General features: G+C 40.0%; 1 protein-coding gene across 3 annotated transcripts in view; it reads right to left on the minus strand.

Annotated features, from left to right (window-relative positions):
* LOC124798408 (tudor domain-containing protein 7A-like) overlaps positions 1 to 20,971 on the minus strand; it is a 192,227-nt gene that overhangs the window by 135,609 nt on the left and 35,647 nt on the right. Inside the window, exons 4-8 of one of the 3 annotated variants that reach the window (XM_047261806.1) lie at positions 20,765 to 20,911; positions 13,932 to 14,117; positions 7,658 to 7,921; positions 7,160 to 7,333; positions 2,332 to 2,502 (exon numbers count right to left, since the gene is read on the minus strand). In XM_047261806.1, coding sequence (XP_047117762.1) covers positions 2,332 to 2,502; positions 7,160 to 7,333; positions 7,658 to 7,921; positions 13,932 to 14,117; positions 20,765 to 20,911 — 942 coding nt within the window. Of the gene's footprint in view, positions 1 to 2,331; positions 2,503 to 7,159; positions 7,334 to 7,657; positions 7,922 to 8,591; positions 8,610 to 13,931; positions 14,118 to 20,764; positions 20,912 to 20,971 lie in introns of those variants that run through there. The other 2 variants (XM_047261814.1, XM_047261822.1) reach the window with 2 other exon arrangements.

A 20,971-nucleotide genomic window follows, 5' to 3' on the forward strand; every position in this document is an offset into this window, starting at 1 on the left:
CTGCTTGATATATGAGTAACGTCAAACCTTGACAAGGTTTTAAGGAGTAGAGATATAAATTTAGCAACAAAGGTCCGTATTGTAAGGGCTACGGTCTTTCCAGTTGTGGCGTATGGATGAGAGACCTGGACCATTACAAATGCATAACAGCGAAGAATAGACTACTTTGAACTGTGATGTTGGAGGACCTTCTTAAAGAGTCCCATGGACTGCAAAGTAACCGAGTAGATCAACATTACAGCAAATAAAACCAGAGTGCTCCCTGTAAGGTCTGATACGAATACAAAAGCTGACCTACTTTGGACACATCATGAGAAGATATGTTTCACTGGAAAATACTCTAATGCTGGGGAAGATTGAAAGGCATTAGGAGAAGAGGACGCTAATGAGATGGGTCGATGGTATCACAGAAGTAGTGTGTACCAACCTGGGAGCCAGTGGGAGAAAGTGCAGACAGAAGAAACAGGCGTGTTTTGGTTCATGGGGTCACAGAAGTTGGAACCAACTAAACAAATAGAGAAAGAGAGAGAGAGAGAGAGAGAGAGAGAGAGAGATTACTTTTGAGAGTAGTCATATTCATGCATACACACAATTGGTCACACAGACATCCAAAATACACACACATGTGGCAGTGGCAAGACTAGTTCATCAGGCCCACCGCTACCATGAGTATGTACATTTTAGGTGTCTTTGTGGCTGTGTATAATCAGTAATTTTCACTGCTTCACACTGAAATGTCAAGACTTACATCCTTTTATACCCAATAGTAATACAGGATGTATCAAAAAGAATCATCCAATTTGGCACATCTATATTTCTGAAATTAATAAACGTATACAATTAATTTTGTTTTTTGATGAATGGGCATCTCACAAAGTTCTTTTCCATACCTTTTCACAAGTGTTCAATATACCTCCCTTGAGATGCATGGCATGTCAGTGCAGTATTCAAATCGTTCCCACACTGCAGCAAGCATGTCTTGCGTTACATACAGCTTCCACAGCTACTGTTATGTGCTGTCTCAGTTCATTCACTGTTGTTGGTAACAGACACACATAAACAAAGTATTTTGTAAAAACCTAAAAGAAATAATCACATACAGTCAGGTCCAGTGACCTTGGATGCCAGTGATGTAAGGCTGAATCATCTGGTCCAGTGCGACCAATCCATCATTCAGTAATCCTTTGATTTAAAAATTTCCACACTTCCAGAGGCCAGTGTGGCAGTGCCCCTTCCTATTGGTAAATGAAGTCATTCGAATCAGTCTTCCACTGCGGAAAAATAAAGTTCTCAAGCATATTGAGATACATGCTTCCTGTAACAGTGTTCTCGGCAAAGAAAAATGGACGCTACACCTTTTCCCGTGAAACTGCACAAAACGCATTAAATTCTGAAGAGTCCCTCTCATGTTGTACAACTTCAAGTGGTTTTTCCGTACCCCATATTCTCACAGTATGATGGTTCATCTTTCCATTTAAATAGAATGTTTCCGCGTCACTGAACACTAAGTGTGGAAGAAAACTATAATCCTCCATCTTGCCAAGAACAAAATTACAGATCTCTACACATTGTTGTTTCTCATTTTCACAAAGAGCTTGCAGTAGCTGAATTCTGTGTGGTTTCATGTGTAAACGTGCACGCAACACACTAGACAGACATCGGTGGCATCTTGAGCTGTCGAGCACCACAGCAAATGGATTTCCGTGGACTCCTTGTGAAACTATGGCGGATGCATTTGACTTCTGTGTCAGACACTCAGGGACAGCCCAGCGATTTCCCTTTACCCAAACAATCTGTTTCTGGGAATTGTTCATGCCATCATCTAATGCTCTGTGCTGTATTAGTATCCACATCATACCTAGTATGAAAATCATAATGAACTGTTATTACTGACCCGCACTGCACAAAACGCAGAAAGCGAAACGCTTTCTGTTGTCTTAACACCATTTTTACTAGAACTGAAGTGGGTGCACATTGCTGCTACCTAGCAGGAGCCATGTAAAACTCAAGAGTTTGCTCTTTCCAAAAGTACACTGTTCATGCACATATTTCAAACAACATAATGGTTATGATTTTTTTTTATATCGGATGATTCTTTTTGATACAACCAGTATAGTCACGGCGAGAGAGGAAAAATATACTTAGCCCAAAAGAGAAAATTGAAGAAAAGAGATGGTTACAAGAAAAAATATCCTCTAATAAACCTGATCACCAGACTCATGCCTGAACAAAATAACAAAAACCAAACATAATTATGTTCTGACATTACTCTAAAAAAGTCAAAATGGTATGTTACTTTCACAGCATTATTCAATATTTTCTAATACATACCTGGCTAACTCTTCTTATAATTACATTTCTGTCAGTTGTAGTACCGCTCTGAGCTGAAAGGCTTTTATTCAGTTTTGTTAATTCCAGTACAGCCAATTTTGCAACTGACTCTGCTGCTTCCTCTGGTGTTCTTTTCTCATCGGGATAATTATTAAAATTCTCATCACCAACCTGAAATAAATATCATTTCTGATGAAAAATGTATGAATGGAACATGTACCTCAATATCCACCCTTAAAAAGAAGAACAGAATTTAAATGAAAAACATAAAGTTCCTTAACCATTTGAGAACAGTCATTCTACAGAAAATCTAAAGATGCTGCCATAGACTAATCTCTGGCACAAGCGTACATATGGACTAACAAGATACAGTTTACTGAGATTCTAAATGTGATTCTGTCGATGGCTGTGGCTGAAACACATTACGGTATGTATTTTAAAAACTATATAAGTAGTGAAAAAGAGGAATGATTTTATTGTGAAGGGATATTATCACCAAATATTTTACTTGTAATAGAGTGTAATTGGAGAGAGAATAAATCCACTCAACAAGTGGTGGCTGGAGAACACATATTGAAAAAGGTTTTACATATGCAAGCTTTCGTAGACAGTGGCTCCTTTTTCTAGCAGAAGAGCTGAAGGGAAAGAAAGTGGGGTGAAGGAAAAGGACTGGAGAGGTTCGGGAAAAGGGACAGAGTTCGGAAAAGTCAGCTAGAGTCTCAGGTCAGGGGAGACTTATCAGACGGGATGACAAGGAACTCCCCCCCTTTTCCTAAACCTCTCCATTCCTTCTCCTTCACCTCTCTTCCTTCCCCTTCAACCCTTCTGCCAGAGGAAGGAGATATTGGCTCCAAAAGCTTGCATATATAAAACCTTTTTCTATATTGTGTTCTCCTGCCACCAACTGATGAGTAGATTTCTTATCTAGCCAGCTATCTTATATTATCAAAAATTGATTATTTTCATTGTTGTACTTGTAATACAGATTTATAAGATTGCTACTTACCATAAAGAAGATATGTCAAGTTGCAGACAGGCACAATTAAAAGACACTCACAAATTAGCTCTCAGCCACAGCCTTCGTCAATAAAGGCGCACACACACACACACACACACACACACACACACACACACACACACACACATTACATTCCAGCCCAGGATTATGAAGTTGACAGGTGTGTGTGTGTGTGTGTGTGTGTGTGTGTGTGTGTGTGTGTGTGTGTACTGACGAAGGCTGTGGCCAAAGCTAACAAATGAGTGTTGTTTAATCATGCCTGTCTGAAAGCTGACTTGTCTTCTTTACAGTAAGTAGCAACGGTAAGTAGCAGTGTATCTTTTCTTACATTGTTGATATTCCTACCTGGAGTTTCAATTTTTAGATTTATAAGTAAGGAAAGGATTACAGAAGCATAAGTACTGACGACAGGAAACATAGAGAAAAGTATATCAATTACTATTTACATTCTACTTTTCAGTGCCCTTGACTAGTCGAAAGTTTACAGTCACAATAACTGTGCCATCATGTAAAACAATGTGTAACGCTTTATGTTATTTCTAAGAAAAATCATTCGATGTTGTCCTTTGTCTACAAGTGTGTGTTGCATGATAATATTTAGTCACCACCTAAATTCAGGGCTCTAAACAAGTTTGCACTAAGTAGGTTGTGCCATAAAATGAAAAATGTTCCAGAATGTTTCTCATCATCATCATCATCATCATCATCATCATCATCATCATCATCCCCTGGGATGGTTCAAATGGCAATTTTTGAGCAGTTAATGAGTACTGACAGAATTAGAACTGGAGAACATTTAAAGTCTTCATGGAGGTGAAACATTTCCCCAAAATTAATCACATCTTTGGCATCTCATTTAGTAAGAGATGGTTATGGGCACTGCAACTACTAGGAAATTAGGAAATGGTGACCGTAACACCCCCCCCCCCATCCCCTCCCTTTCTTTACCCATGGTAGATTCTGTGATTGTCCCAATGACCATCCCAAACTGTTATAGTGAAATATTTGTTTGTTTTTTTAAGATGTGAGGAACATCTGGATTGCAAGGACTTTTATTTTTTTTTTATTTTTTTTTTTAAATATGTGAATGGTTACTGAATCAAGAACGTTTCTAAGTGACCTTTATGGCAACTATGACATTCCAGTTTTACTGAGTTTGTTGAGGCATGTGGGAATCTGTTTACACCAATTTCTAATTCCCCACAAAATAAAGAGGACATGCATACTGAGCCCTCTTTCTTAGTGAGGCCGCATCCAGCTCCGAACTGAACAACAGTAATGTAGCATACTCTGTAACCTGGGAAATATTTACACAATGACATTACAGATGCCACAATGACATTAAAGACTCCATGTGTCCGTTGTCAAACTTGCTCTGGTTTCTGGTACTAGGAATATCTGAATGACTCTTGTAGTATAACACACAGAAATTGGGTACTGACTAAACATGCCTCCTAAGATTCTACAACATTTTTTTTAAACATTGTGTCCTGTAATGTAACTAAACATACATCCAAAATTAATAAAATATTGTACACCTTGCTATACATCACAACACTTAATCTATGGAAACTACACACTAATATTTCCAACATAAAGGACAAAGTTAAAAAAGAATGACAAGAAAAGTTGTCTCTAATTTATATCCAAAAGTCAATTCAGTAAGTATCAGAAAATAAAATTCTTGAGACGATTGGACACTGGCACTCTTTTTGTTGAAATTTTGACTGTTTATCAGGCTACACAGTTTCCAATGCTCGTTGACTCCAAAATACACATGAAATAGAAACTTCAATTTGAAAAGAGCCTTGGCACCTTCTGGGAGTTTATGATGACTGTTGTTAGTAACGTGCAATACTAATAACGGAGTAATCAAAGTTGAACTGTAATTAATAGCACATTTCCTATGGATGCATACACTGCAACATCAGGTATCCAAAACACCCAGAATATCCCGCATAAGACTTCTCTTTCAGACACCGCAAATCTTTTATCTCCAATAAATTTCAGAGCTTTTAAAGGACAATGTACTGACCACACACTTACAACATATATGGATGACAACATTTATGGTAAATCTTGCAGCAAAGTTTGACCACAATGTAAACTGTCCTTATTTTAGAAATTGCAATCCAGTGAAGCGTACAACATGCACACAAGGAAAGGAAGACTGAAGAGCCGAAAACTAGACAGTAAATGCCATATACACAAGCAAGTCAGCTCATAATCCCTAGGAACATCCATAATTTTCATTGTTACTCCCTTATACTGCAAAAAAGGCATCTGGTCATGTTTATAAAGTTTTAACAGAGCCAAGATCAGCCTCACACAAACATATATTAATCAAAAAACATAATTCTCATGCAGATTCTCAAAGCCTCTGGCAAGCATGTGCAATAAACAGTTTGTTTACTAATTACTGGCCTCCATGCAGCAAATTAAAAGCTGTACATAAGAGAAAGGGTAAAATTCTTCAAATCATCGTATCAAAGGAGACTGCTATTCTCTGATAAAATTCACAGTTTAGCTGGAGAGGGGAGGGGAGGGGTGACACTCAGAAACCAAGTTAAGAACATTCCATCTTCTGAGGGGAACAGAAGGCTAAGATGAAGGAACAGTGTGAGTAAGTAGAAACTTGAAAGATCATGCATCAGTTAACATTGTCCAAAATTAATTTGAAAGACCATGAAAAGTAGTGAAAGTCATGAAAAATACAGATGGCATTAAGATAAAATACAATGATAAATTGAAAGAATGAAATTAATAAGAAAATTGAGAAAATAAACTGGGTAGAAGAGGAATCTATGGGTAGAAAAATAATTAGTAACATAAATAATAGACCAAGGAAGCAACTAAGACAGGCTAAGGTAGGTTAAGTTTGGGAGGAGGACAGGAAAACAGGTAAGTCAGAGAGCAAATTTCATCCCCAGGTCCCTAGAATTCATGGACACTGGTACTAGGAATATCTGAATGACTCTTGTAGTATAACACACAGAAATTGGGTACTGACTAAACATGCCTCCTAAGATTCTACAACATTTTTCTGCTATCCTATAGATATATATCCCTATTCCCAGTCACTGTGCTATGCATAAAGAGAGCGAACATGCCTAACTGGTGGAAACTTCTCTGCTGCATTAAACATGTAGCAGCTAGTTGAGTTTGCATTCTCCAGCATTATTCATTTTCCCTCCAATGCAGTAAATTCATACTGCTGTTTACCAATGAGTTACAGTTACTAAATGGAAGTGAAACTATTCATCATCTGGCTTGTTGAGGCAGACCACACTTGTTTCAGATTTACACCACAACAGAAAGAAACATAATTTTCTTTATTTATTCCCCCCCCCCCCCCCCCCCCCCCCCCCCGCTCAGCTGACACGGCACAATCATTACTGACACAATATTATGAGGAGATGCAGCTCACGTGAAAATGATCCACTGTTTTCCCCAGTTAGTGTGTTCGTAAACTACTAACACTTGTAACAATGCACAGAAGTTTGGATATAGAGTTCTACACTGATATGGAAATATACTGCTTTAATGTATTTAGGGAATGTTGGATTGTCAAAAGAAAGACTGAAAGCCACTGTTTTTGGTATCTCTTCTTACAACTTCATACTCGAGTGAATTCATAGTATTTAAAATCTTATTTTACTTTATCCACAAATTTATACTGACATACCATCAACAGACTACAAGGACAACAGGAACTGAGACAGGAGAAACAACGGAACAAACACGAGAAGCACCAAAATATTCTTATTAATCACTGATCTATTAACGTCAAGTCACCAACTGATAACTTACCTTTACAACACAACTATAAACAAATGGTTCTCCTTTCGGTTTACGAGGTACTAATTTGTATGATGGTTCCCCCAGGCCATGCTGCACAGCATATTCATGCAGTTTATCTGTGTATAGCTTCTCAGACCCACTTCCTCTGCGAGGCAAGAATGACTCAATAATGACAGAAGGTTGCTGGAAAACAGATAGTTTTTGTAAGGTCATCAGACTAAGTAATAATGACACAGATAACCTATAAATTCAAGTCTCCGCTCCTCTAACAAGGCGGGAATAAAATTACAAAAATAAACCTCTAAAAGTTACAAAGTTACGAAAAATTTAGTTTTTCTGTTATTGCAACATTTTGTGTTACAAGCATCTTCAATCAAGTGAAGATAGCACACTTATAATTTACAACTACAGTTAAACTCTGTTAGTTACAGAATTTAAAAGGACACTAGTATGAAATCTAATAATTCTTTTATGTCATAAACTGAGGTTGTTAATAATGATACTTACCACTTTATTTCTAGCCTTCCGCAATGTTTCTTTAAGATGTGTCATAGGAGGTGTCGCAGGTGTAACAAGAGGTCTCGCAGGTGTAAGAGGCGGTCGCACAGGCGCAGCAGGAGGCCGTACGGGTGTAATGGGAGGTCGCACACGAGTTGACACAGAAGGTGTCACCTCACACTGGCTGAAGCTTTCACATAACTGTGGAATAGGTTGTTGGGGCATATAAAATTCTTCATAAACAATAGGTGCTGCAGCAGACTGATATGGAACCTGGAAATGAAATGTACAAGTGGGCTGAACATGCATGTCATACATCAAACGCAGAGAAACTGTGCAACAAAAATGAACATGTGCACTGGAAACCCACAAGACCGAACCATTATGACTGTAAAGGCTTCTGAATTAATATTATCTTTACTGATGAAATGTAGAATCAAGTGGGTAACAATTGGAGGAAAAATCTTTTCCATATATCTTCAGTCACAATTTTATTCCATGAACCAAAATGTGGTTATGAGGGAAACTAAAATAGAATCAAGCTAAAATGTTTCCAAAACAACCATTAAAAACAAAAATAGGTCAGATAATAACACTGACTGGTTTTCAAACAATGCATCTGTTTCATGCATACAATCGACTAATACTGAATACAAAATAATACAAGACTCATGTGAAACGTCTCAATTCATAAAGCAGCCTTTCAAGCAAAGCCACAAATACACAAATTTAAAAAGCAGAAGAAGAAGAAGAAGAATAAATGAAGTGGCAATGGTTAGGAAGTGGGAGAAGCTTAAATGAATTAGGTGCTGGACAGAAAGAAAAATCACTCTCAAAACTGTATAAGAAGATATACAAAAGGAATATAGTATTGAGTAATCTGGCACTAATGAGTACAACAGGGATGAACTTCCAACACACAGGTTGTCTGATGTCCACCTACCTTACAACAGATATCCAGCAATAATAGAAGAATACGTCAATAAAGATGGTTCAAGTGTATAAGAGCAGCCTGTTGAATGATTTGGTTGAAACCTTTTTCCTTTTTTATCTGTGCGGATCTCTGTGTTGATCATGTTCAAACAACATTGTTTTCTCTGAAAAATGTTGTTGGTTCAGTGTGTATCTGCTATTGCAACCAGTTGCAAAAAATGTAACAGGAAAGTGTTTCAATTGACCCTATTTTTTTAATAATAATCTTGAAATAACATTCAGAACTATTTTTACCAAACTAACGTATTTAATAGTGGAAACATGGGCAAGAAACAGAATGCTCAAAAACTTTTAGGTACACTGTAGATACAGAGCATGTACAAATTTACTGGTCCTATGCTAGGTAGTTGTCAACTTAAACATTCCAAATATCTGGCATTAATCTAGGCAGTGTATTTCAAAACACTGTAAAATTTTAGATACACTGCGTTGAATTTAAAGTTCCCCTTCAGACACCACTCTCTCCCCAGCATGCAAATTCTGAGACTGTGACTGTAATACCCTCACCTTACAAATCCTACTTCTTGTTTTGCAACAAAAGGGACACATTGTTCACATATTACTCACTCACAAAACAAATCGAGTGACTTTTTTTGTATTACAATTTCTCTGTGTGTCACCAGGTGGTGTAACAGAGCCCAGTAGTCTTCTCTTATTTTTTCACCCTTTTCTCCAATAAGAAATCACAACCAACTAAAGCAGCTCTCACAATAAAGATTCCCTTACAGCTGAACATGGTGCACATGCAACAGTCTTCAAGCATTGGGGAAACTTCTGTTGATGAATCTTCCAGGTTGTATGACTGTGGTCTACAGAAATTTTTGGTTCCAGACATTTTGTCCAGAGCTGCAGTGGACATCTATGGAGTATCTGGCGTTTTAGTCAGCAAGACTCAGTGCAGATCAAAACGAAAATTTCTCTTCCGACACTGACAATGTTGAGTGTTTATGGAAAAAGTTCAAGCCAATCATAAAATGCGTTTTAGACAGGTACGTGCCGAATAAAACGTGAGGGACGGGAAAAACCCACCGTGGAAGTTCCATGCGGCTTTTCGCAAATGATGCTGTAGTATACAGAGAAGTTGCAGCATTTGAAAATTGCAGCGAAATGCAGGAACATCTGCAGTGGATAGGCACTTGGTGCAGAGTGTGGCAACTGACCCTTAACATAGACAAATGTAATGTATTGCGAATACATAGAAAGAAGGATCCTTTATTGTACGATTATATGATAGCGGAACAAACACTGGTAGCAGTTACTTCTGTAAAATATCTGGGAGTATGCATATGGAGCGATTTGAAGTGGAATGATCATATAAAATTAATTGTTGGTAAGGCGGGTACCAGGTTGAGATTCATTGGGAGAGTCCTTAGAAAATGTAGTTCATCAACAAAGGAGGTGGCTTACAAAACACTCGTTCGACCTATACTTGAGTATTGCTCATCAGTGTGGGATCCGTACCAGATCGGGTTGACGGAGGAGATAGATAAGATCCAAAGAAGAGCGGCGCGTTTCGTCACAGGGTTATTTGGTAACCGTGATAGCGTTACGGAGATGTTTAGCAAACTCAAGTGGCAGACTGCAAGAGAGGCGCTCTGCATCGCGGTGTAGCTTGCTCGCCAGGTTTCGAGAGGGTGCGTTTCTGGATGAGGTATCGAATATATTGCTTCCCCCTACTTATAACTCCCGAGGAGATCACGAATGTAAAATGAGAGAGATTCGAGTGCGCATGGAGGTTTTCAGACAGTCATTCTTCCCGTGAACCATACGCGACTGGAACAGGAAAGGAAGGTAATGACAGTGGCACATAAAGTGCCCTCCACGACACACCGTTGGGTGGCTTGCGGAGTATAAATGTAGATGTAGATGTAGATGTAGGAGCACCTCTGAAGACGTTCAGTGCAGCTCTGGGCAAAACATCATGAACGATATAGTTTCCTAGACCACAGCCACATAGCCCAGAAGATTCACCAGCAACTATGACATCTGGGTGTGAATGCTTTCATTGTATGATTAGACACATTTTCCCAAAGCACTCAAGGCCAGGCTCTAGTGCAAAACTGAACTGAGTAACTGCCAAGTGTATCTCCTTCTTTCCATTGCGTTATCTGTTTAACAAGAACAGACAGACAGCAACAAAACCTCCCAGTAACAAAGAATATATGGACAGGTCTAAACATACACAAATTGCCAAGACAATGAATTTCTGTATTTTTTTAAAACTTGCTTCTACTTCTTCGGCTTTATACTGTCAAGCATTTAAATGTGCACCAGAATTAGTGTTATTTTATTTGCTTTAGTTTCCATTCAGTCCTTAATTTTGTAGGTGCTCTGTGTGTGTGTGTGTGTGTGTGTGTGTGTGTGTGTGTGTGTGTGTAGGGGGGACAGGTTGGAAGGGCACCACCTTGTACCTTTCACGCAAATCCTTTGTTGCTGTGCAGTTTCATAATGATGGTGAATTAATTTATATTCAATATTGTGTAGAATATACAGTGTAAATATTACAACTATTTATTTGGTAAAAGAAAGTGTCAGGGAAACTAGCTCCTGTAGGTATGTTTATCAATTTATTTGGTTGTTAATTTCAGTTTTCTGTGTATATGGGTCTGCTTCTTATTTATCAATAATACAACTGACTGTGGCAATGCTTTACAGTACTGCACAAAGAAAAAAGGACGAAAAATCCTATTATTAAACTGTTCTTAAGTCTAGATTCATGCTGAGCCCCCAATCATAAATAATAATCCTCAGAGCATTTCATTTGGACCACACAGCAAGTGGATCGAAATAGAAATCTTCAAAGAATTTAAGTACTTCACATTCAGACACTCTAAAGTTGAAAACTAATCTGACAAATAATGATTGGGTAACCTCTATCGTCAGCATACGTTTCAGCTTCACATCAATTGTGTCAGCGTCTGCATAAATAATAACTAGTGACTACCAAAGGAACAAACAACCCTTATACTGAACTTGTACAGAATACTGAATCAGCAACTCAACATTCATAGTCTATATTATTAGATACGTGTTGTTCTATAAACAAAAATCTCTTCGCGGCTCCTCTGGTACATTACCATCAAACTCAAATTGTTTGTGTGTGTGTGTGTGCGTGTGTGTGTGTGTGTGTGTGTGCGTGTGTGTGTGTTCCCCTGCCACCACTTGGTGAGTAGATTTTTTTTATCTATCCAAAGCACCATGTGGCATCAAAACAGATATTCTTACTGTGGTCAATCAACTACAGTGAGTGTCAAGTCTTGAGTCATGATAGAATATCACAAAGCACAATTTTCTGTTATAAATTGGAAAAATAGAATGTATGTGATGTTGTTGAAAGCATATGGAACAGAGTTCATGAGCAAGAAATGAACTTACAGAAAGAAACTGTTGATGAGGCACATTTGATTCAACCTTCAAGAGGTATGACAACAGACAACAAGTATGCATGACAGATGTTCTCGTACAACTGGCAACTTCATCCAAAATTGATAGTTTGGAAATGTCTATAAGGTGTCACTTTAGCAACATTATCTCTCTCTCTCTCTCTCTCTCTCTCTCTCTCTCTCTCTCTCTCTCTCTCTCTCTCTTTACTGCACATTCTTCTTCCCTCTCCCCATTATTTTCTATTTATTTAACTTATGTCTTTTTCTATTTATTTAACTTATGTCTTTCAAGTTTATTTTTCCTTCTCTGATGTGTCACTAGTGTCTATCCAATTTTCAGCCATTGACAGTATATGCAGACTTGAATGTGTGGCCTTATCTTTCTCAAGATCTTTTCACAACAGTACAATGTTATCACCAAGTTATCTAAATTCACTTCTAACAGCATTTTTTCATTCTTTATGTCAAAGAAATTTATTTAAGCAAACTGTAAAATTACAAGGAGACAGAATGGCTGTTCACTACTTACCCTATGGAGGTGAAATTGCAGGTATTAACAACAGACATATTTAAAAATAGAAAAAAAAATTACACCCAGATTTTGAATCTGTTAATTCCTTCCTCTGAGTGGATAAAGGAATGGGTTTGTGAAGATTGGAAAGGAGACACTGATCACTCATAGCCTGAACTGAGCAGAAATAACCTCCTGGGAGGAAACAGGGAGACAAAGATAAAGGGGGAAGTGTCCTCAGAATGCATTAGTACCTCTTAACCTAGGGACTGAGTGACCTGCCCTTCCCTTCCAATCTTCTCCCACCTGTATTTGTCTATTTTTAAATGAGTCTGTTAGAAGTACTTGGAATTTTTATTCAGTTTTTCTATTACTTGACTGTCAAATCATTAACCTTTGTATCTGGAGGTCTGTGCTGTTCTTGGAAGAAACATGACAATTGGACCAAGTTGCGACTAGCACAGAAATGCAAGAACAGTATACCAGCAGTGCCATGCCTTATGCAGCACAGTATTTCTACACATTCTACAGTTAAGTTGCCTGTCATTACTATTTGCCTGATCTCTCTACGTATAAGAGACATACTTAAAAACACATCAAGCATATGGCTATAGGAAGTAGTTTGGACCCATTCTACGCAGGCTTTTCCATGGACCACATGATGCAGGCATTCCTCACCTCTCAAAAAGCTTTGCACCCTTGCTTTGTGGTCTGCACTCACAGTGAAGATGAATTACTATTCTTTCTGCTATAACATAAATTCTTTTCCCTGGTAAAATTCACCTGGTCCTTCCCCAAATCCAAAACTACCTCCATTCATCTCAATGAAGTTAATATCCACACCTCCGTTCACATCAGTCCAGCCAGTAATCAACAAAATCTCTACAAAAACAACCTCCACCCCTTCGAAATCAATGTTAAAAAAAGTTACCATCTGTCATGCACTTCACTGTGATTTACTGGGTACAGACATAGATGCAGAAGTGTTTCCTTCCCTATAGCCTAGCCATCTGCAGTAAGCACACCTGCTCTAAACCCAAATCACTCAGTACCTATATTAATAACCACTCTCATGTTTTCCTCACTCAAACTAACTCATCAATATGCCTCAACTACGTACTTCACCAGAGCTGACTTTTCCAACCACCTCTCATACCGTCTGCTTTTATCCAATATTCCCTAGTCACACTGTTTATCTCTTTGATCACTTCCCCACCTTTGCAGCACTCCTTGCCCTGTTGCTTTGTAGTGACATATCCTCAGGTGCCACATTTTAATTCACATTTTGTAAAACATTCTATTAAGACAAAACCTGAAATGACAAACGTCACATAACAGTCTGTAATCACTAAAATATGGTGAAGTACCATTCTCTATACTAAACTGAATTCCTTACACGATCAACAGTTGTAGGCAAACTGTAATGCGATTCTGGGTACAATGGTGGTGCTCTATCAAATAGTGATGGAATGTGTGCATCTGTTGGTTGTGGTGAAGGTATAGCACCCCCTCTTGAAAACCGTGGTGGTTTTTCGTAGTTGTCTGGTCGGCCTGGTGTCCAAGATGACTGAACCGTTCGGACCTACAAAGCAGGTGACAAATATTATATTCTTCACATGTTGAAACGATTTTTTCAGAAAAAAAGAAACAAACAGTACAATGACAACTGTTTTTACATCATATCCTAACAGAGTAATCCTGAAACATGGAGAGAAAGGAATGGTGCTCAATATTCCAAAATTAAACAGAGTCCTTTGTAATTACAAACCAAGAACTGTACTACACCATCCACAGATCCTTTTTCAATTCTAGCACATGACATTTAAAAATATTCTTTTTTTTAAATCTACTAGGCACTTTAAGCTTAATTTCACTTGAATATATCAGCTGTGAGACAACAGTAGCTGCACTATTTGTTACATATTCAATTGCACTGGAAAACAAAAAGTTGGCACCGAGGACACACATGTTGCATATGGAAACCAATTACAATACTTGTTGGACATATAAGTTCAAGAACTATTCAATGTATTATGTTAATATCAACTAGCATTAATTAAGTAATTGATAATACTGTCATGACATAATAAATACAAATAGCCATGTCATTATGACTTAAAAATTCCCCCATTCCTTCAAGGCCACTTCTTTTTCATTATTTACTGGTTTGTCTCACAACTGACGAGAGGGATTCAGTCCATTATTAATAAAGAATACTTAAGATTTTAAGTAATGTTAACAATGAAGTCATTCAAGACAGCATAAACTCAAACAAGGACTGGGATGGACACTGGTTGTGTTATTTCCCATGAAACTGCCCCAGTAATCACCTTAACGTCTTTCAGGAAATCGCAGCAAATCTAAAGCAGAAGGGGATATGAACCCCACTCTTTCAAAATGCAAGTTTAAAGTCTTAAACACTGCACCACCCACCACCTCACTCAGTTGTCATAATATAGGATGGGATGAGAAGCTACTGAGACAATGAACAGTGTGTGTGGAGAAATGTGCCAAATAGTGTGGAATTCAATTTACCAAAGTTTTATTTACACAATTATGAAATTAAACATTATAACCAATTTCCACTGTTTCCTCTAACAGCTTCCCTGCTTTTGCATTAGGTTTGTTTTAGAACCAATACATAGGCAAAACCTGTTTACTCATGCCATCTCATGAGGAGCTTCAATTAGACCGAAGTATTGCTCTCAGGAGAAAAAAAAATTATAATTTGAAATAATCTTATATGTATCATATTGGAGATATCTGTTTACATTTGCAAACATCATCAACTTTACTGTTTGAAGATGTAAAAGTAACTACTCGATGTATAGTGAAGGTGTTAAGAATTTGACAATTACATTAACAATATTGAAATTGAAACTGTGCTTTTGGACAATGTCCTTCCTTGAAGCTAGTTGACTAACACAACCAGATTACAGTGCTGGAATAATAAGGTTTACAGTCCCATCAATAATTACATCATTAGAGAATGAACACATAGCGGGATAGGTCAATGACAATGAAGAAAATGTGCTATGTCCATTTAAAAGGAGGGGGGGTGGAGGGGGAGGGGGGAGGGGGCCATAACAGAAGGAACACATTCTGCATCAATCTATGGCAAATGAAACTTTTAAGCATACATTTACTGAATACAGTCATATCAATTCTGCCTTCACTTCATGCAACATAGTTCAAAAATTGTTTTCCTCATGTCACCTTTGCAATGTTTGTAAGTGAAGAAAAATTTCAAATGCAACAAATCACTGTATTTCGGACAGCACAACAGTATTCTGCATCTCATTTTGCAGTCATGCAACACACAGTGACAGGAAAAAGTCACAACACCAAAATATAATTAATGTAGAGTAATCAAACAATGGAAAATTCAGGATGGACTGTAACAATATTACGAGAAGGAAAGTTGCTACTCACCATATAGCGGAGATGCTGAGTTGCAGATAGGCACAACAAAAAGACTTTAACAATTAAAGCTTTCGGCCGTTGGCCTTTGTCAACAATACACGCATGCACACACGCATACACGCGCGCGCACACACACACACACACACACACACACACACACACACACACACAGTTGGTAGAGCACTTGCCCGTGAAAGGCAAAGGTCCCGAGTTTGAGTCTCAGTCGGGCACACAGTTTTAATCTGCCAGGAAGTTCCATATCAGCGCACACTCCGCTGCAGAGTGAAAATTTCATTCTGGAAACATCCCCCAGGCTGTGGCTAAGCCATGTCTCCGCAATATCCTTTCTTTCAGGAGTGCTAGTTCTGCAAGGTTCGCAGGAGAGCTTCTGTAAAGTTTGGAAGGTAGGAGACGAGGTACTGGCAGAAGTAAAGCTGTGAGTACCGGGCGTGAGTCGTGCTTCGGTAGCTCAGTTGGTAGAGCACTTGCCCGCGAAAGGCAAAGGTCCCGAGTTCGAGTCTCGGTCGGGCACACAGTTTTAATCTGCCAGGAAGTTTCATATCAGCGCACACTCCGCTGCAGAGTGAAAATCTCATTCTGGAAACATCCCCCAGGCTGTGGCTAAGCCATGTCTCCGCAATATCCTTTCTCTCAGGAGTGCTAGTTCTGCAAGGTTCGCAGGAGAGCTTCTGTAAAGTTTGGAAGGTAGGAGACGAGGTACTGGCAGAAGTAAAGCTGTGAGTACCGGGCGTGAGTCGTGCTTCGGTAGCTCAGTTGGTAGAGCACTTGCCCGCGAAAGGCAAAGGTCCCGAGTTCGAGTCTCGGTCGGGCACACAGTTTTAATCTGCCAGGAAGTTTCATATCAGCGCACACTCCGCTGCAGAGTGAAAATCTCATTCTGGAAACATCCCCCAGGCTGTGGCTAAGCCATGTCTCCGCAATATCCTTTCTTTCAGGAGTGCTAGTTCTGCAAGGTTCGCAGGAGAGCTTCTGTAAAGTTTGGAAGGTAGAAGACGAGGTACTGGCAGAAGTAAAGCTGTGAGTACCGGGCGTGAGTCGTGCTTCGGTAGCTCAGTTGGTAGAGCACTTGCCCGCGAAATGCAAAGGTCCCGAGTTCGAGTCTCGGTCGGGCACACATTTTTAATCTGCCAGGAAGTTTCATATCAGCGCACACTCCGCTGCAGAGTGAAAATCTCATTCTGGAAACATCCCCCAGGCTGTGGCTAAGCCATGTCTCCGCAATATCCTTTCTTTCAGGAGTGCTAGTTCTGCAAGGTTCGCAGGAGAGCTTCTGTAAAGTTTGGAAGGTAGGAGACGAGGTACTGGCAGAAGTAAAGCTGTGAGTACCGGGCGTGAGTCGTGCTTCGGTAGCTCAGTTGGTAGAGCACTTGCCCGCGAAAGGCAAAGGTCCTGAGTTCGAGTCTCGGTCGGGCACACAGTTTTAATCTGCCAGGAAGTTTCATATAAGCGCACACTCCGCTGCAGAGTGAAAATCTCATTCTGGAAACATCCCCCAGGCTGTGGCTAAGCCATGTCTCCGCAATATCCTATCTTTCAGGAGTGCTAGTTCTGCAAGGTTCGCAGTAGATCTTCTGTAAAGTTTGGAAGGTAGGAGACGAGGTACTGGCAGAAGTAAAGCTGTGAGTACCGGGTGTGAGTCGTGCTTCGGTAGCTCAGTTGGTAGAGCACTTGCCCGCGAAAGGCAAAGGTCCCGAGTTCGAGTCTCGGTCGGGCACACAGTTTTAATCTGCCAGGAAGTTCCATATCAGCGCACACTCCGCTGCAGAGTGAAAATCTCATTCTGGAAACACCCCCCAGGCTGTGGCTAAGCCATGTCTCCGCAATATCCTTTCTTTCAGGAGTGCTAGTTCTGCAAGGTTCGCAGGAGAGCTTCTGTAAAGTTTGGAAGGTAGGAGACGAGGTACTGGCAGAAGTAAAGCTGTGAGTACCGGGCGTGAGTCGGCTTCGGTAGCTCAGTTGGTAGAGCACTTGCCCGCGAAAGGCAAAGGTCCCGAGTTCGAGTCTCGGTCGGGCACACAGTTTTAATCTGCCAGGAAGTTTCATATCAGCGCACACTCCGCTGCAGAGTGAAAATCTCATTCTGGAAACATCCCCCAGGCTGTGGCTAAGCCATGTCTCCGCAATATCCTTTCTTTCAGGAGTGCTAGTTCTGCAAGGTTCGCAGGAGAGCTTCTGTAAAGTTTGGAAGGTAGGAGACGAGGTAGTGGCAGAAGTAAAGTTGTGAGTACCGGGCGTGAGTCGTGCTTCGGTAGCTCAGTTGGTAGAGCACTTGCCCGCGAAAGGCAAAGGTCCCGAGTTCGAGTCTCGGTCGGGCACACAGTTTTAATCTGCCAGGAAGTTCCATATCAGCGCACACTCCGCTGCAGAGTGAAAATCTCATTCTGGAAACATCCCCCAGGCTGTGGCTAAGCCATGTCCCCGCAATATCCTTTCTTTCAGGAGTGCTAGTTCTGCAAGGTTCGCAGGAGAGCTTCTGTAAAGTTTGGAAGGTAAGAGACGAGGTACTGGCAGAAGTAAAGCTGTGAGTACCGGGCGTGAGTCGTGCTTCAGTAGCTCAGTTGGTAGAGCACTTGCCCGCGAAAGGCAAAGGTCCCGAGTTCGAGTCTCGGTCGGGCACACAGTTTTAATCTGCCAGGAAGTTTCATATCAGCGCACACTCCGCTGCAGAGTGAAAATGTCATTCTGGAAACATCCCCCAGGCTGTGGCTAAGCCATGTCTCCGCAATATCCTTTCTTTCAGGAGTGCTAGTTCTGCAAGGTTCGCAGGAGAGCTTCTGTAAAATTTGGAAGGTAGGAGATGAGGTACTGGCAGAAGTAAAGCTGTGAGTACCGGGCGTGAGTCGTGCTTCGGTAGCTCAGTTGGTAGAGCACTTGCCCGCGAAAGGCAAAGGTCCCGAGTTCGAGTCTCGGTCGGGCACACAGTTTTAATCTGCCAGGAAGTTTCATATCAGCGCACACTCCGCTGCAGAGTGAAAATCTCATTCTGGAAACATCCCCCAGGCTGTGGCTAAGCCATGTCTCCGCAATATCCTTTCTTTCAGGAGTGCTAGTTCTGCAAGGTTCGCAGGAGAGCTTCTGTAAAGTTTGGAAGGTAGGAGACGAGGTACTGGCAGAAGTAAAGCTGTGAGTACCGGGCGTGAGTCGTGCTTCGGTAGCTCAGTTGGTAGAGCACTTGCCCGCGAAAGGCAAAGGTCCCGAGTTCGAGTCTCGGTCGGGCACACAGTTTTAATCTGCCAGGAAGTTTCATATCAGCGCACACTCCGCTGCAGAGTGAAAATCTCATTCTGGAAACATCCCCCAGGCTGTGGCTAAGCCATGTCTCCGCAATATCCTTTCTTTCAGGAGTGCTAGTTCTGCAAGGTTCGCAGGAGAGCTTCTGTAAAGTTTGGAAGGTAGGAGACGAGGTACTGGCAGAAGTAAAGCTGTGAGTACCGGGCGTGAGTTGTGCTTCGGTAGCTCAGTTGGTAGAGCACTTGCCCGCGAAAGGCAAAGGTCCCGAGTTCGAGTCTCGCTCGGGCACACAGTTTTAATCTGCCAGGAAGTTTCAATGGTGTCTTTGTTGCGTCCAAGGTATTCTTGACTAACATGAATTCACCACATCCAAACTCACAGGTAACTAATGCTCACAATCATTACAACCTATATTTACAGCAAACCTGATTTGCATCGTACTAGAGTCGTTACTTGAAATTCTCTTATGTCACTATTGCAAAATCTGAATAGTCATAATCTTTCAGATGTAGAAACACACCTACCAACTTTCATTTTTCTTGTGTCAGTGTATTTCCATGTATCCTGAAATGGAATGCATCAATCACCTACACCCAAACTACCATGTACTTTCACAATGCCCAGAAATGAGATGAATTCTATTCACTCTTCTTTCCACATTTCCAAAAGCAGCCTCACAAAATCATAATCTCTGCAAGATATGGGCTCTTATAAAAATAACCCATTGCTTTCATTCACACCTATCCTTAATGTTGGATAAACAATAAAATCTATGTTTTCATTCCTTGCTCATAGTCACTGCTCTTCCAATTCTAACCGATTCAAATCTGTTACATATCAATATTTCATCTCTTCTGAGGTTTTTTTTTACATTTATCTAATCATTATTTGTTGCTTCATTCCTGTTGTATACATGTCATCTACATTTATCTTTCCCTTCTCTATAATGTCACTGCAGTCCACTCAGAGAGAAGTGGGGTTCCAACAGTTTCTATGGATTAGGTTGTTATTTAAGTGCTTCCCTCTTATTGCTTTGCATAAATATACCAGACGGGAAGCCCTAGCCACATGACATTCATTCATTACTAGGAAAGTTCTTTTACCATCGTCACAGTTAATCTCATCCCTACTCTTACCCGATTACACTGTTGACCCATCCGAATGACAGCAGGAAACTTAAAACTACCCTTTCTATCTTCTTCTCTGCCATTTTCACCTTCTTAAACTTCAATTTTTATCTTACTTGTGACTCACTGCTTTCAAAATTGCCGTATCCTGCAGTTTTTCCTAGATGTAGAGTCAGGGTAACTTTAATGCCTATTCTTAAAGTAAGAATCAGTATTCCAAAATCCAAACAATTTGGCAACCTTCACATTTCTGTGAGAATGTGTTGCTGCCTTGAAAGTCAGTATTTTTAATACCATCAATTTTTTATTGCTTTGTCACATTCAACTAAAGGAAATGCTATTTCAAAGCACATAAACAAAGTAAATATAAAAGAGACATAGCTAATGTTATAAAATCTTATTTAACTGTTCAACAATATTTGATTACCACTGAGTTTGACTGATTATTTGACTGAGCTCCTTTTCCACTGAGTGTGACAGTAATTGGCTGTCTTCTAGAGGAAGGCTTCGATTCAGGTTTTTTGGAATTCCACTTGTTTCCTGGCGGAAAATTTCGTGATCTGCTTGGCGCAGCCTATAAAGACAGACAACTCAAAATACAATTCTACCATTAACAATAAATATTTGGTTTGAT

This window comes from Schistocerca piceifrons, chromosome 1 (assembly GCF_021461385.2).
Source record: "Schistocerca piceifrons isolate TAMUIC-IGC-003096 chromosome 1, iqSchPice1.1, whole genome shotgun sequence".
Classification (NCBI taxonomy): domain Eukaryota; kingdom Metazoa; phylum Arthropoda; class Insecta; order Orthoptera; family Acrididae; genus Schistocerca; species Schistocerca piceifrons.